This window comes from Neophocaena asiaeorientalis, unplaced genomic scaffold (assembly GCF_003031525.2).
Source record: "Neophocaena asiaeorientalis asiaeorientalis breed wild unplaced genomic scaffold, Neophocaena_asiaeorientalis_V1.1 scaffold196, whole genome shotgun sequence".
Lineage (NCBI taxonomy): Eukaryota > Metazoa > Chordata > Mammalia > Artiodactyla > Phocoenidae > Neophocaena > Neophocaena asiaeorientalis.
The window spans coordinates 3,469,660-3,487,516 of NW_020173929.1; the positions used below are offsets into that span (position 1 = coordinate 3,469,660).

Below are 17,857 nucleotides of genomic sequence, written 5' to 3' on the forward strand. Positions count from 1 at the left end.
ATATATGGTAGCTTATGTGTGTGTATATATATATATAGTAGCCTATGTCTTTTCCCATCCCCCTCCCTCTCAAAAGAATAATAAATCTTATGAGAACCCAACATGTAAAACAGATAACAGCTGTGATACTGTTACTTGATGTGGGACAGAAAACCCAGAATGAGAATGCCACGTGCTTGGCCTCTATCCTAGAGCCCACATGCTTGGGCTGCCCATCCCAGGGCTTCAAGGAAAACAGTTTTAAAAAATACTAACCTCGGGCTTCCCTGGTGGCGCAGTGGTTAAGAATCTGCCTGCCAATGCAGGGGACACGGGTTTGAGCCCTGGTCCGGGAAGATCCCACATGCCACAGAGCAACTAAGCCCGTGCGCCACAACTACTGAGCCTGCACTCTAGAGCTGGTGAGCCACAACTACTGAAGTCTACGTGCGTAGAGCCCGTGCTCCGTAGCAAGAGAAGCCACAACAATGAGAAGCCCGCGTACCGCAATGAAGAGTAGTCCCCACTTGCAGCAACTAGAGAAAGCCCACGCACAGCAATGAAGACCCAATGCAGCCAAAACAATAAATTAAAAAAATATACTAACCTCGACAGTATTGGCAAGACAAAAGCCCTTACATTCGTTGGTTCTTTATTCAGCATAGGTCTGCCCTCAGTTATTAAAAATTCCTAGCACCAGTGTCAGTGTTCTTCTGGAGAAATGAATCTTAGAGCACTGCCTGGTTTCTTTTGGCAAAATAGAGCCCTTTATGCACCCAAATGAATTTAAATTTTAAATGGCAATTTTAATAGTTACAGTAGCCTTGAAGGATTACATAGTCTATTTGTTAGTAAATAAAATACTTTCTACAAAATTGATATTTACATACCCTGATTCCTTCTACATTCTGTGGTGGTATAGACAGATTTTCCATGGTTCTCCATGGATTAAATGATCTATCACCCTTTGTTTTCTTCCAGAGCACTCAGATAAGGCTCATTGCCTCCCATACATTTTTTTTCTCCATCATTTTGCTTGATGTTAAAAATGAAAACATCTGGAATTGTGGTGGTGGTGATAATGGTGATGGTGGTGGTGGTGTTGGGGGTATTGGTGTTCAGCATTTCAGCAAATGCTGTTTTCAGTTTTTCTAACCATCAGCCGAGGAACAAAGCAGTCTATCTCCCCTGTACAATTACATAATCGATTACAGGTCACCTGTGTCTGCCTGTCTAAACAAGGACATGGTGAAGATCAGATTACTGTGTATTCCTTATAAGAACCTTTCATAATGGGTGACCATAGCCATTTTATGAACTATTGTCCTGTGTTTTGTTGCTTTAAGATTCCATTAGAGTTTTGGAAAATGTGTGGGGAGGAGGGAGAAGATCGAGAGTTGCCATATGCTGAACCCAAGATTTGACCTGTGGATCCAGATTTTAGCAATTCATAAACTTGCCTCATCTAAAGCCTTTTGGTGATGGATGTTTGAGAAGATGGGATTATAGTAACCCTTGGTGTTAAAAATACAGATTTAATTTTTGGGAACTATTATTTGGAACATAGTCTAATAACCAGGCGCACCTTAGCCACGTGTCAGTTATCATCTGCCCATTTCTTTAAATGTCACATGCCCTAAGCCACAGAGTACACGCATTCCCAGTGATCACATTTGTCATGATCCAAAGCATATAGTCCTTATTTCAAAGACACAGCATCAAATCCGCACCTCACACTTGCCAAGACCTCATAATATTTTTGGTAGAGTGTTACAGTTTGGGGATTTTTACTAAAGCCACACTTCCTATGGTCATCCTTGCAGGTCTGTGCTGTCCCGGTTTTTAGAATTTTGATTAAAGCTCTAGACCACTCATCAGTAGATGGAGCAATGAACAATATTTCATATCGTGGAACCCATTCGAAGCTGCTTTGTCATTGTTTTTGGCTACCTTTAAAAGGCTAAACTTTGTGATGGGCTGAGTGTAAATGCACACGTGAGGAAAAGCAGATGGCGGTGTAATGAGCACACAGTACTCAACCTCCCTTTATTGCTCCTTACAGAAGACCAAGACTCATCCCATGACCCCAGCGGGAGGTCCTATACAACTCATGGATCCGAATCAGCTGGTGAGTTTGAGCTGCTTTAGTCGTTTACTGTTATTGTCATTGGACCTGCTGATCATTAACGAAGTATGTGTCAGTGTCTCCTGAAGAGCGGTTCTCATACGTTCCCTGCATGCATCACAGTCACGGGGAGGACTTATTAAACAACATTGCTGGGCCGTATCCTTAAAGTTTCTGATTCGGTAGGTCTGGGGTGGAGCCCAAGCATTTGTATTTCTAGTAAGTTCTCTGGTGATGCTGATTCTGCTGGGACAGGGACTCCACTTTGAGAACTACTGCTTTCAAGAAAACTCTTCCATCTGAAAGGATCAGGAAGAATTCAGGCAGGCGCTCAGTTTAACATTGCATTACACCAGAGCGATTTAGAACATGGGTTTTGGAGAAAGAACGGCCTGGGTTTGATTCCAACTCCTCCACATGCTAACGAGAGACCTTGTTTAAAGGATCTGAGACTCGATTTCCTAACCAATAAAATTGGGATAATAATAATTGTCACAGGGCGTTCTTTTAAAGACTAAATGATGTATCCTTGTAAAGCATTTAGCATAACCTCACCTCCCCGAACATGGCGTAATAGCTAGCCTTTATTGAGAATTTACTGTTGTGCTGGTGGCGTTGTTCTAAACACTTTACATGTATCAGGTTGGACCATATGAAACTGCCATTTCTGTAGGTCAACAGTCAAATATCAGTGATTTCATATGTTTCATCTATTATTAACTCATTTAATTATGTCAGTACTGTTATTAGCCCAATATTACAGATGAGGAAACTAAGGCTCAGAGAGGCTGAGCAACCTGGCTGAGTTAACATGACTAGTGAGCTGAGTGGTGGAGCCAGATTTCAAGCCCAGAGGTCTCCTATTGCCTCTAGAAGCCGGATCTGGAGAGAGTACCCTGTAATGACCATCATTACTGCCGTAATTACTGTAATGATCACACCCCTAGAAACATGACTCCAGGCAGCAAAAGTAGGCCATAAGGCAGGTTGACTTGTGACCACTGATGCTGGGGCTACTGAAAGGTTCTGCCAGTGCGGTCTCATTGTGGTCTCCCTGACAGTCACCAGTCCAGGTGACCCCATGCAAACCAGGTAAGCCATATGAACTATTGTCCTCCCCTTCGTGCCCAAGTGGGGGTAGGGTTACTTCCAGGCTTGAAGATTCACACACTTACAGCAAATATGAAGATGGATATTTACATGGTGGCTTCAGTAATAACCTATACTGTAAGAGCACAGGGATGTAAGGGCCTAATAGAAGTGCTCCTAAAATAAAGACAGAAGTCCCAAGCTCTCTGGGGGCCTTGGGTGGGGCAGTTAGCCTTTCCTAGCTTCAATTTATCGGTAAAAAGGAGATCAGAACACTGGCCTCCGTTACCTCCTAGAGTTCTTGTGAAGAGCGTGTGGTATCAGGAATTTGAAAGTGCTTTGGAAATGATGAATGGATCTCTGACTAAAAGGAAGTGCTCTTTAAAATCAAGAGACCCCGGCCACTCCAAGTGTGGTCCCTGGACCGGCAGCAGGGACATCACCTAAGAGCTGGCAGGAGATGCAGACTCCCCAGTCATCCCAGACCAACTGAATCAAGAGCTGCATTTTAACTAGGCCTCCCCCACCCCTCCCCCACTAGGTGGTTTGTATGTATATTGAAGTTTGATTAGCACTGTCTTAGACTTTTACCTCACAGTCAGAGCCAGTTGAATGATCTCTGTGCGTATGTCTTAGATTGGATCTCACCTCCCAACTGCACTGTCAAGCATCCCTCTTTGCAGAACTTCCCCAGCCAGCCCTACCCAGGCTAGATTTGCAGGCCTCTAGGGCGCAAGGCGAGGCGGCCTGCTATGTCTCGTCCATCTTCCTCCAGCTTCTTCAGCTCTTGCTTGAAGTGAGAATCGGGTGGGCGGGAGCAGTCTCTTTTGTTTGCCTCCTGTGCAGGTGTGTATTGTTCAAACGGGAGGTTTCATCTGGTTGTACACACACCCAGATCTTTCCTTGCTGGGAGCACTTTTTTGAAAATCAAAATAGGGATTGTGATCCATTAGTGGCGTCCCATTCGAATATCAAAGACTGCTATGAGTCAGAGAAAGACCAGTGAGAGTGGCTGTACCTCTTAGGTGGTTTTCAAGGCAAGGATCTCTAGTTTAGATGGCCAGTATCCCATGACCTGTACAGGCAAACACCTGCCAATAATGACCAAGGCCTCTGGGAGGCAGCTAGAGGAAGCCCCTTGGACTCCTTCTGAGATTTGTAAAGTAAAAGGCCACTGTCAAAATGGCCTGCTGAAACAGCCAGATGTCTGGTAGACTTTGTTTTGCTCCATTTTGAGTTTAACAAGAACATCAAATTGCATAAACAGGAGCCATTCTACCCAAAATAACCACAGCCATCAAAACTGCAGAGTCCCCTGCGCACAGTCTGCAGTTTGACCCTCTGAGAAAAGACCACTTAAGGCCTGGCTATCTTCATTCATTGATTAGCCAAACAGACTTCCTTGGTTTTTTTCTTGGAAGCCTTCAGGATTCTGCAGTGGGGTCCTATTGGGTAGGGAAAAAGAGTTGATTTTAGTGGGAATTTTTCACATTTCACTTTGAAGCAGTGGAGGAAGCACAAAACACACACACACACACACACACACACACACACACACACACACACACAAACCAAAACTTTCATTTGGGTGAGTGTCCTTCACAAGATGTCTTAGAAGTTTCTTGTAAAACGTAATTCCTCCGTCATTTTGTTTATTTACTTATTTTTGGCTGTGTTGGGTCTTCGTTTCTGTGCGAGGGCTTTCTCTAGTTGCGGCAAGCGGGGGCCACTCTTCATCGTGGTGCGCGGGCCTCTCACTATCGCGGCCTCTCTTGCTGCGGAGCACAGGCTCCAGACGCGCAGGCTCAGTAGTTGTGGCTCACGGGCCCAGTTGCTCCGCGGCATGTGGGATCTTCCCAGACCAGGGCGCGAACCCGTGTCCCCTGCATTGGCAGGCGGACTCTCAACCACTGCGCCACCAGGGAAGCCCCTCCTCCATCATTTTGATGAACCTCCCGTTCTGACTTTTGGATTCTTTATCTTGTGATACTTCCTGTTCCTTCCAGTTTGAGATCCTGTATTTGTCTCCTGATTTGGTTTTGTAGCAGTAGAAAATGTTGTCTTCTAAGCAATGCATGCTTCAGGAATACATTAACAGGCACACTCCTTCAGGTGATTTTTCACAGACAGAAGGGGCCATTGCCCCTCCCACCCCAAATCCTTCTTTTTTAATACCTGTATTTATATCTATTGAAGATATTGGACGTGGTTTCTAGATTTGTTTTCAACTACCTGGAGCATTTGAATCCCCTAGGGATCTTGTTAAAAATGAGGATTCTGAGGTTAGGGATGAGGCCTAAGACTCTGTATTCCCAGCAAGCTCCCACGTGAGGTTGCTGGTCCAGGGTAGCAAGGTCCTAAGTTAAGAACAGAAAATTGTAATGTGACTGCGTGCAAGCTCGTACTGCTCGCTGCATGACAGGCCAGTAAATCAAGAGATGAGGTGTTGGGGCAGGGAATAGTGACTTTATTCGGAAAGCCAGCAGACCGAGAAGATGGACTGGTATCGCAAAGAATGACCTTGCCTGCGTTAGAATTCAGGCTTCTTTTATCCTAAAAGAGGAGGGAATAAAGTCAAACTTTTCCTGGTTTCCGGTCAGCCTCCGGAGGGGATGTGTTAATTTCTTCCTGCCTGCAGTCATTCGCAGGTGATGCGGATCAGAATGTTTCCTATGAGTGAAACAAAGATATTTTACCATAATGCTCATTCCCTGGGAGGCAGGGTTCCCAAAGATGGGCCATTATGTATAATTTAAGCTTATAGGTAGCATCTCTTTAGTGATTGACTTGTAACCTCTGTAAAATGATGGTGAAGTGGATTCTATTATTACCCCATTTTATGAGTGAGAAAACTGAGAGCTAGAGAGGAATGACTTGACCCAGCAGATGTTGCTGGCAAGAGACAGAAGTAGGGCTTGAACCCAGGGCTGTCCTGCTTAACAGCCTCTTAAACACTGCATAGTACTGCCGCTGAGAATTCTCATGATTTCCAAACCTTAGCCTTAATCAAACCGAGTTTTTCTGGGGAGGTGTTTTTCCATGCAACACATTATAAATGTCTGTGGCTGGAATCTATAAATAGCTTTACGGTGACGCAGCGCATAGAGCTTGGCCCTATGTGCTGCTCTGTAAGGAACTCGTGGTTATGCGTGCCAAACTTTGGTTGAGAGATGTTGTTTTTCTCTTTAGGGCACTCAAGTGGGAGTCAGGAACGTGGGGCAAACACAACCTCAGGTCCTATGCGGAAACCTCAAATTCCAGGTGAGTTTTGAGCTGTGAAGGAAAAATAATGCTAAAAGTGGGTCTCTCTGAATGTCCCAGAAAGGAAGCAGAGACCAGCTAGAAAGCGTGTTCTCCTGCATGTCTAACCTTGAAGCTGATGGCTCCTCTTTTCAAGCTAAAGGGTGAATGAGAGCACCACAGCCTCTTGGTGGGAAAGGATGGGACATTCCTTTTTATCTCGGTCCCATAGATTGACTGAGCTCCTATTTAGACCTGTCCCTGGTCTGTCCCATAGAAGCGCCATGTTAGTTACTACAGCTTCCTTCCCAAATGAGTGATCACCCCAGGGGCTCCTTGTCATCCCCTGATCCGTTTCCTATCCCAGTCCAGTTACCGCTTTACTTCCGGGTTTTGGGTGAAGCGTGTAAATTTCCCCTTGCATTGCAGACAATGGGGAGATACAAGGGTCATGTTAGGAGGAGTGAGAATATTCTTCTGGCATAAAAACTAAAAGAAAAACTACTTTTTCTCGAGGGACAGTCTTTACTGATCCAGACGGAAGAAAGTTTCAGAATGTGTGATGTGCAGTGAGAAGGCTGGGCCACTTGGCTCCCTCGAGCATAAGGATTTAAGGCATTTGAGGCAAATTCTTTATTCCACTTGGGCTCAGAACTGGGCATTTGTAAAGGGGGATTACAATAAAGGAAGGTTTTTCCTAGGGTTGTAAATGACTCTTTTAACTCTGCTCTTCAGAGGTCTCTAGACTGAGCCTCCCTTGGGGAGAGGGAAGAACGTGGTGTGGGCCGCGTCCCCTTACCTCCGCTTATCTGAGCAGAGCACGTGGAGAGGGGGAGTGGGCTGGGGGGTGGGGGTGGGATGCAGTTTGCTATAATCAGGCAGCAAGATTTTCCCCAGCTCTAGTGAGAGTGAATATGGAGCATCTCAGGGCTAGAACCCTGGGAAAAGAACAGAAATGGTTACTTCCTGTCAGCCTCCCCACCTCCTAACTCTACCTCCCTCCCCAAACTCACCTAACCAGGGAGAGGTCAGACAGAGGCAGTACTGAGCAGGAAATCAGAGGAGAATCAAGCTTCCCAAAGAAGAATGGCCAGTGAATGGCTTCCCATTTTTCTTGTTCCTTAAGCTTTAGTTCATTGCGTGGATGTACGGCCCACTTTGCAATTGACTTGCAAATTGTCAAGTCATATTTTAATCCCACTAAAGCTTGGTTTTAAAACATATAAATAACATTTTATTGGTCTACAAGTGATACATTACTTTTTGGAGACATTTTTGAAAATACAGCTAAACAAAAGGGTAAAAATATAAATCCCTTATTATCTACCTCACCATCCAGGAATACCATGGTTACCATTTTCATGTATGTCCTTTCTGTTATTTTTCAATCTAATTTCTATACAAACATGTAATTATACACACTGTTTAGTAAACTACATTCCCAACTAGTTGGCTACAGCTTTCCAACGTCATTAAATACTCTTCCCCTGTATCTTAGTACACAATACAATGGATGTACCCTAATTCGTTTAACCAGTCCCTAATTGTTGGATAGTAGGTTGTTTCCAACTTTACTATCACAAATAGCACAGTAATAAACATCTTTATAGCTAAGTCTGAGGTCCTATATATTCCTAGAAGTGTTAATGATGGATCAAAGGCTGTATATCTTGAAGGATTTTGACAAGTTTTGCCAAATGACCCCGCCCTATACACACAGGAATGTCCTTTTGCCCACCCACTAGTGGCCTCCATTTTTGTTCCTTAATAAAATGTAAGGTGAATGCTCTCATATAGGAAAGGAATGTTCCTTTAATTTATTTAATAACATTGCACCAAAGGCATCTACAGGTTTCCACAGGTCATTCTACACATTTTTGGAAACGTGTTTTTCTTCGGGGGACTTGGAAATCTTGACTGATGATAAGGGATGAAAACAAGAGTCCTGCTGGGCAAAGACCTACAGCAAAATAATTCTTCCAGTACTGTCTGGCTGTTGACTGGACCTTTGCTTGGACCCATGTATAGAGCTGACTGTAATTCTTTTTTGGACCAGGTCAATTTGTAAAGTGCATTTCTGTTTTCACAAGCTTATTTCCCAAGTTCATGGATATCTTTTGCTTCCCACCAGAATGGCTGATCATCTTGGCATCTCTCCTGGCCCTGGCTTTGATTCTCGCAGTTTGCATCGCTGTCAACAGTAGGAGAAGGTAAGGGGATGCTCTTCGGGGCCTTCAACTTTGAAAGGGCATCATTTAAACTTGGGCTGTATAACTACTAAGTATAAAATAGATAAGCTATAAGGATATATTGTACAACACTTGGAATATAGCCAATATTTTATATTAACTTTATATGGAGTACAATCTATAAAAATATCGAATTACTAGGTTGTATACCTGGGACTAATAGAATATTGTAAGTCAACCATACTTTAATCTAAAACTGAAAAGCCTTAGGTGATATGTCCTTGCTACTCAGAGTGTAGGCCCTGGAACCAGCAGCCTCTGCTCCCTGGAAGCTTGTTAGGAAGGCAGCATGAGATGCCCTACCCCAGACCTCCCGGATCAGAGTCTGTGTTTTGATAAGACCTAAGGGATTCATGTGGACAGTACAGTTGAAGAAGCTCTGCTCTGGCATATACTCCTTAGAGAAAGGAGACTGTGATTATTTGGACATCTGCTTTTAAATAGTGGTTGACTTTTTTGTGGTTCTTAATTCTGGGGGCGTTAAGCCCATGGAGACGCTATGTGCTGAAAGTTGTACAATATCTCACCAGGAGGACATAAAAGATATACTCATTCATTGATTCATGAAACACATATTTATTGTGAATTCATAGTGTACAAAAACGCTATATAGAGTTTCAGGGGTTGGCCCTTTGGCCTGTCTGAGGCCCCTAGAAAGTTCTAGAACCCTTACCTAAAGCAGGTATCGGGTTTGTGTTTTTATTTGCTGGGTTGTTGTGTGGTTTTTTTGGAACGACAGTATTTTCTGCTTTCTGGAAGCTGTCATTGAAAGGATTCAGGTTACGGCCTAGGTAGAGTTCCCTGAGACTGAGGTGTATGAGACAATAAAAAACTTTCCTTAGGGAAGTCTGAAAAACGACAGCTCCCTAGAACTGGCATGTGGGCTGTTTTCATACTGTCAAACGTTCCCTCTCTCCGACCTCAACCAAGCCCTATCGTTTTGGAACGTACACAATGCATATACCTGATGGAGCTGCGACCAGGCTCTAGAAATAATGCTACCTAAAATGAAGTGAAGGAGAACAGTAATTCTAGCATCAGAGGAAATGAGCTTTCACAGGGGTATTCCGGAAGTGTAATTCTAAATTTCCTGTTCAACTTGTTCTAAAGAACCACGATTTTTCTCCAAGCAAATGCAGGGGAACATTTAACCTTTGGTAAACATGCCTTGAGGTTCCTTCTTATAAGGCAAAAGAATCTTACATCCAAGTGGGACCACATTGATTGTATCACTAGATCATCTAACAGGCCAGAAAAATGCCCCTCCATTTGGGGAAAGACCTGGAGAAAATTCTAGAATCTTTCTTGTTGGCTTTTGGAAAGCAAGAAACAGCTCGTTTCATTGCCGTGTTACAGCCCATACTTATCGGAGGAAATCAAATAATGTCGTTTTACACTGGTACAAGTTAAAGAAAGTGCTTTTAAAGTCGAATAGCTGTGTTGCTATCTGTACCTTTGAGGGCAAAACAAAAAAAAATATTAGTCATGATAGCCAATTGTATAAGGAACAAAAACTAGGAAAATAAATCTGAAAGACCTCCTAGAAGTCTCCCATGACTAAATGGAAAGAGATTTTTAAATTTTCAGTTGAATTTAAATAATGCGATTTGAGGGAGCCCTTACAAAGAGTCTTTATACTTTCCCTTGGCCTCTGTGTTTTCTCCTAGATGACTTTTGCTCAATTAAATATGAATTTCCTATTGTCAGAAATCAATCCTTTTGTTCCAGGCCCTAGAATGCACCACTTCTGCTCACATATACAGTCCATAAGCTTTGTGCACGTCACCATAGAAACGTTGGCCTCAGATGCTCGCAGCGTGGGGGAGAACTTGGAGAAGCATCTCAGTTGTCCCCAGAGCAGCTGGAGTCCCTGCAGTGTAGCTGGTTAGCTCCTGTGTCGCTTCTCATCATGTCTGCAGCAAAAACGGGCCCCCTTGCTTTCCTCCCCCTCCTGCCAAGACCAGTGGTCACCCTGGCAACAGGCAAACAGGGACACACAGGAGCTGGCACAGCAAGTGTCTCACAGGGAAAGTAGCTGCTTGGATGCTGTAAATTACTATGTCCTGATTTGATAATCAAAAACAGATTTGCCACGTAGCTAAAGGGTGGTTAACAGCTGCACAGGGCCCTGAGTGTACAGTGTGTTTCTAAAGCCGCCAGCCCATTTCTAATCCTCTTAAGAGGCTGAGGCCTTTCTGCTTTGCGCGTTGCATTATAGAGGGATACAGAATCCTATTTTCATCAAAGAAAGTTTGGTTGAAGATGAGAAGCCTACAGCAGCCATTCAGCAAACCTCTTTTGAGGGGTGGCTACGACAGTCAACACTGCAGAGAAGAGGAAGACATTACAACGAAAAGGGTACCATCCCTTCTCTGCAAGAATCTTGGGCTTTCGTGACACTATTGGCCTGTTGAATTTGAGTCAGCTAATGTTTATTGAGAACATTCTCTGGGCCAGGCCCTGTTATGTTAATTACAGTTAAAAGGTAAAAGTGGAAAAGCATTAATTGCTGAAGTGGAGGTGGGAGAGTTAAACATGGGCTTCCACGAGGAAGTGATCCGTGAGTTCCATCATAAAGCTGTAGCAGTGTAGCCCACTGTAATCTCTGCTAACCCAATCTCCTGCCCTCTACAGAGCTGTCCAGTATAACTTTCTGTGATGACAGAAGTGTTCCACGTTTGTGCTAGTACACAACCACTAATCACTTGTGGCTACTGAGCCCTCGTAATGTGGCTAGTTCGACTTAAGAAGTGAATTTTCAATTTTATTTCATTTGAATTAGCTTAGGTTTAAATAGACACATCTGGCTGGTGGCTACTGGATGGAATTGCAAAGCTCCAACACAATGCAAAATAAATCTCTAAATATCTTTAAGGACTGTCAGGTAGAAGAGACAGAAGGTCAGTTGTTAAGTTACTCCTCACCCACCCAAGTCTTTCAGGATAAACTCCCCCATGCCCTAAATATATGTTACCTGGGTTCTAAACCCCACCCGCTCCTGGCCAGGCTTCGGTCTGGCATCTTCTACATCGTGTCGTCAGTGCATCCTCAGCTAATGCCTGAGATTGAAGGGGAAAGGAGATACAGGCCAGAGGCAGTTCAGTAAAAATCTCTGACCTTTAGAGTCATAAAGTCATACAGTTGCAGATCCGGTGTAGTTCCTGGCCGTACCTAGCAGGGTAGCTTCGCGTGATAGGCTCGACTTCTTGGACTCAGAAAAGAGGTTAGCTGGATCACCTCTGAAGTACCCTCAGCTCTAATGTTTCTTTTAACATTCCTATAACTAATAAGAATGAAAGAATTAGAACTTGCTTTTTAAAAGTGCTTATGAAATGCCTGGAGCACCAAATATTGGGCTGAGTTATTTATGAGCATCACCCTGCCCTCCTGAAAGAACTCAGACGAAAAACAGAGACCATGAATCCAAAGGGAAATGGGGTCAGGACCAAACCCAAGCCCAATATTCTTAAGCCCTGCACGTTGAATGTTACCCACTTTCAAAATCAGCTTCGTTTAGGGTAATAACATTACTCCCCACTTCACCCCCTTGCACAAACATTTTTTATGAGTATAAATCACTTCCCCACGGTACTTCATCCAACTTCTCAAGTACACATTAGGTAGGTGAACGGGATTTACTTTAATAAGACACCTTTTCTCCAAAAAACATCTGATGCAAACTATTATATATGGAATGGATAAACAACAAGGTCCTACTCCATAGCACAGGAAATTGTATTTAATATCCTGTGATAAACCACAATGGACAAGAATATGAAAAAGAATGTATATGTATGTATAACTGAATCACTTTGCTGTACAGCAGAAATGAACACAACATTGTATAAATCAACTACACTCAATAAAATTGAATTTAAACAAAAAGCTATCAAAAACAAAGAACATATGAGATACCCCCTGGCAATCTGAAAAGACATAAGCAGCGTCCACCTTTGGCCTTTTCCGTCATCTTCAGGGTAAATACAACAAGGTGGTTGGAGGTAGCCAGAAGAAACAAACCAAACACATTTCATATGGCTCTGGTTACATTAGCAATTACAACAAGTGCTTCTTGAACATTTACTGTGTTCCAGATACTGTTCTAAGTGCTTATCCAAAGCCTCGGTTTCCTCACCCCACGTTGTTCAGGGGAGCAGCAAATAAAACAGTGGTAGACTTATGTATCCAGTGCCAGCCTCTGTTTCAAGGGATGTTCACAATCCTTTGACACTGGTACTCTTAACAGCCTGGTGTTACAGATAAGAAAGCTGAGGTTCAGAGAAGTGAAGTGAGTTGCCCCAGGTCACACAGCGTTAAGGTCCCCAAACCAGGCCTTCCAAGCCCCTGCTCTTGTCTATATGGACTGCATCCATATGCCCAGCCCCACAGACCATCACAAGTCAAGCATCCTTCTTCCCCCGAGCCCTCATCAAGTGTCATGCCAGAGGAGACAGGATCAACCTCCTATTCAGGATGTATAATGTCTGACTTCCCCAAACAAGGGATTAAAGTTTATGGCCTTGGCAGTCCCAGAGGGAATGGCCCATGATCATGAATAACAGAAGCTTTGTCTGTACAACTCCACATATCCAGTGGCAAAGTGAACAATTGCGACTTCATACTGTTGCCAAATCTCCAGATGGTTAGTAGCCTGAATTGAGTGCGGCAGAGCCCAGGCTTTCGGTCATAAAAGCCTAGATTTGAACATTGACTCGATCCCTCAAGCTAGTTTCTAAATCTTCCTGAACCTCAGTTTCCACTGCTGTATGATGGGAATGACAGCTGCTTTGTGAGATTATTGTAAGGATTACTTGGAATTACATGCAAAGTGCCTGGCATTCGGGAGGTGTCCGATAAATGCTAGCCCATGTCCCCCCATCCCCACTCCATGTGTAGTTGTGAGGGTCTGCACCTTTGCTTTTGTTTAAGCAGCATCTGACTTCTAGATGTGTGGCAGTGATTATGTTACAGGAAAGAGGAAACATTGCGTCAGGCTGGGTATGATAAGGCAATGCTCTGACCCAGCAACAAGGCCACGGTCATGCCCTTCCATAGAAGACCTTCTGCATTTGGTTCTTAAGTAATGTTACTGAGAAATCTTAAAGTAACAGTGAACAACTTGCCCAGGAGGTAGTTAAACCTCCTATATTCAGGGTTATACGGCAGTTAACCAATGTTAAGAGAAAAATCAATATGGCCTTATACTGCTAGAAAAGAGTTGTCTCATTCTTCTCGGTACTTGCAGTAATAACCCTGACAAGGCCCACAACGTGTTGACCGGGAGAGGAAGTAATGGGACTTCCTTGAATACGCAAATCAGAATGACTTACAGTCGTTCCGTTGATGGTTTATCTGAGCCTGCAGAAACGGCTGGAGTTTAAAAGAGGCAAACATTTCCCTTCTTTAGTATGGTGGAAGGAGAGTTAGAATTCGGGAGTCAGACACACCGGGGTTTGAATCCCAATTCTTTTAGCATTTGTTGAATAACCTGGGGCAAGTTATAGAATTTTCTGAGCCCCAAGATTTCTTTGGCTGTGATAACGGGATAATGATAGCACTGGCTTCCCAGAGCTGTGACCACTGATTCTCGAACTCAAGTGCACATCAGAAAGCCCTTGAGGGTTTGCTAAACCACAGACCCTGGGCCCCTCTCCTCGAGTTTTCTGATTCGGTATGTCTGGGGTGGGGCTGAGAATTTGCATTTTTAACAGACTTACATTTGTTAACTTTTGCTGCTGGTTCAAGGACCTCACTTTGAGAAGTGCCACTTGTTAAGAGTCAGTAGGATGAAACATACTCAGATTGTCATCAACTGTAGTGATGGTGGCAGTGACAGTGACGATGATAATTGGGTCATTGCACCCATTTCTCACGTGATTTTTAAAATTATTAGGTGTGGGCAGAAGAAAAAGCTGGTGATCAACAGTGGCAATGGCACTATGGAGGAGAGAAAGCCCAGCGGACTGAACGGAGAAGCTAGCAAGTCTCAGGAGATGGTGCATTTGGTGAACAAGGAGTCGTCAGAGACCCCAGACCAGTTTATGACCGCAGATGAGAGGCAGAACCTGCAGAATGTGGACATGAAGATTGGGGTGTAACACCTACTCCATGACCTTGGAAAGAAACCATTGTCAGAGACACAATCTTTACAGGGAGCTGGGACACTTCACAGATGCGATGTGCTACTGATTGTTTCATTGGGGATCTTTTTTCAGCATAAAATTTTCTATTCCTTTTTGGGTTTTTGTGTGTGTGTGTTTTGTTTCTTAAAGTCAGTTCCAATTTATAAAAACAGCATTGCTTTCTGAAATGAGGGCCCAGTTAATAATCGGCAAGAATTTGACTGTCCCAGTTCCCACCTAGAAGCCTTTCACCTCCCCCCGGGGTGTGCTATGGACGGCTTCTAGCAAAAGCCACACATCCATCTTCCTGGTCTTCAGCCTTCCCTCCACCCCACCAACCAGGGAACAGCCACCTGCTAAGGACATCCCCCAGGGCTAAGAGGGATTGGTCCCTGGGAGGAAATTTGAATGGGTCCATATTGCCCTTCTAGCAGCCCAATCCCTGGACATTTCTTTCCAGTGGGGTAGGGGAAGGGGATGCACTAGTCACACATCCCCTTCTACAGACCCCCTGGAAAATTTTCAGATGCTTCTGGAAGATACCCATACAGTGAAGCTATTTATCTGTGGTAAGCTATTTATCTGTGTTTTTGAAATATGAAACCCTGGAGGTCCTTTGATCAGAATGATTATTTTGTTGTTGTTACTTTGTCAGAGGCATAAAAAGGTTTACGCTAATTCATAATAAACATCTATACTTCTTCCACTTTAACCCTTTGTGCTGTGATCCTTCAGTTTCTTAACCAGCAAAGTCTGGGTCCCGACAGCTCATCAGGGAGACATGAGAAGGTCCTCCTTGCAGCTCTTCATCTCAGAGCTAAGCCCCCAGTCAGGCTCACTCACCCAAATCTCACAGAGGATCAAGGGAGGTAGCATTGTTTTATTTCTGAGGCTCTGAAGGCATTCTGTCCTGTCTTAGAACCAGAATTGTGAGAGGAGGAGCTTCAGCTGCTCTTACGTATTAACGGCTCCCTAGTCTCTCCCCTGAAAGGCTGTAAAAAGTCACATCAAATTTGCATGACCGACCATTTGTGATGTCCCATGTCCTAGACGCTGACCCTGTTCATGATGTCCAAAAACAATATGGAAGTGCCTTCTGACCTTTTGCAATAAAAGGAGAAACCAGTGGAAATCAACAAGCCTAGACGGTACCCAACTGATCGACGCAGGTTGGGCAAGTGGGGTAGGGAACAGTGCAGATCCTGTTGGAGGATTTTTATGGCTCTATTTGCTTATATTTTCCCAAGCCAAGTCTGTCGCCAACACAGTTGCTACTCAGGGTTAAGCTAAGTGCCTGGAGAATCCCTCAAAAGGTTACAGGGCTTCCCACCATTGGAATCTTATCACCAGATGGGCAGCTTTATGGCCAGATAAGAGAATAATGGCTTTATCCCTTGCTTGGCAAGTCCTCTGTGGTCTTTATTTGTAAATTGAGGAAGCTCCGTTGGTCCTGGAACTTCCCAAGGCTACTTGTAATAGAAGAAATTGAATCTGTAAAGTAAGCGTTCCTATAAAATGGGACCCATAAAAAGTAATCTGTTTCCTAAATTGATATGCTTAACTGGCAGTGTGTCTCCGCCCAAATATGAAAAAGAAGGAAGAGAAGTAAAAGGTCCCCCGTAGATCAGGGCTGGGCTTACACCGAGAATTGATTCTGAAAGATACACTTAAAGGAGAGATGCCGGCCTTCTGCTCACTCTCAACCTCTGCTCTCCCCTCCCCACCCTCACACCCCCCGCTCACCCCGCTCATAACACCCTCCGCATCATGGTCTTTGAAAATTTCCTTTCTCTTTTGTGGACGTCCTCGATCAGCTCCATATTCAGCTGTCCGGTGTTCTTTTTATTTTCAAGTTGAATGAAAAGAAAATGGACCTCAAGCCACGCTGTTGTTACTGCCACTAGTGTCCAAGTACCCCCGCTTTCCAAGAGCTGTCCTGGGTCTGCTGCAGACCCGAACAGGCTCATGCAGGCTCTTTAACCTAAATGCAACAAATCACAACAGGGTCAGGTTCAGGCAGGCCAGACCAGGCTCTACCTGTCGCCCAGATTCTCTCTGGGGTCCTGGATAGTCATAGAAGTCTCACAGCTAGGGATGGTTTTCCACCCCTTCTTGACATTCCCATCAAATAGGCTGAAATAGGAGATTGTTTTCTACTTAATTTTGGAATTAAATATGATCTTTCCTTTTATTATTGTTGTCATCTCTCACTTGGATGTACCCCTGTGTTCTTAAGATAGGAGAAGGGGAGGTCTAAAGCATTCATCCTTGGATGCAATACCCCTACAATATTGCCTGTGCTCATGGAATAGGATATATTCTATGCCACTTGAAATAAGGGCGTAACTCCAAAAGCACAAGTTCACTACGCGTCATTCCTACCAGTAACTTGCCAAGTGGCCTGGGCTAGGTCATTAAACTGAGCCTTGTTTGTAAAAGAAAGGGGCCAGCATTCTATTATTTTGCAAAGCTTAAGAGAGCAAAGCTGAGAGCTTTGCAAACCTGAGGGCTTAAGGTGTAATTTTTCCTAGAACTGTAAATCTTTTGTGTCTCCTGAAGGCTTCCTTTAAATTAGCACCGGGTGAAAAATAAGATGAGGCAAAAGACAACTTCATATCCATATTTTGCAGATTCTAGCCTGACAGAGTAGATTTCTCTAGCAGAACCTCCCCAAAAGTTTTACATTGAGACCATTGGCACCTAGAATAAATTTCATAGCCTACATTTATTCAGTGCTGGTACTGCAGAGGAATAGGAGAAAGGATTCTCCGACTTCTCCAGAAGAGGAAAATGTACTTAAGAATAATGTTCACCTTTGTGTCATAGGTATGCCTTTTGTAAATCACTTGTATTGAATATCCCAAGAATAACCCATTGTTCATGCATGTACAATGACCATTGTTTGATTTTTCACAGCACACCCTTCCTCTGATTTTTATATATATTTTTAATGGACCAGTAATAATGAGGAAAGCACAATATGTATATTGCCCAGTTGAAAGCACTTATTGGAACATACTAAAAGGCTGCTATTAAAAGGATAAAGGAAATGG

General features: G+C 43.8%; 1 protein-coding gene across 15 annotated transcripts in view; it reads left to right on the forward strand.

Moving 5' to 3' along the window:
* Positions 1-15,516, forward strand: part of CD44 (CD44 molecule (IN blood group)) — an 87,430-nt gene extending 71,914 nt beyond the window's left edge. For all 15 annotated transcript variants that reach the window (XM_024752550.1, XM_024752536.1, XM_024752537.1 and 12 more), the window contains 4 exons: positions 2,042-2,107; positions 6,383-6,454; positions 8,565-8,643; positions 14,576-15,516. In XM_024752550.1, the coding sequence (XP_024608318.1) occupies positions 2,042-2,107; positions 6,383-6,454; positions 8,565-8,643; positions 14,576-14,780 (422 nt within the window). In that variant the 3' untranslated portion in view covers positions 14,781-15,516. The remainder of the gene's footprint in view (positions 1-2,041; positions 2,108-6,382; positions 6,455-8,564; positions 8,644-14,575) is intronic.
* Positions 15,517-17,857: the final 2,341 nt, after the last annotated feature.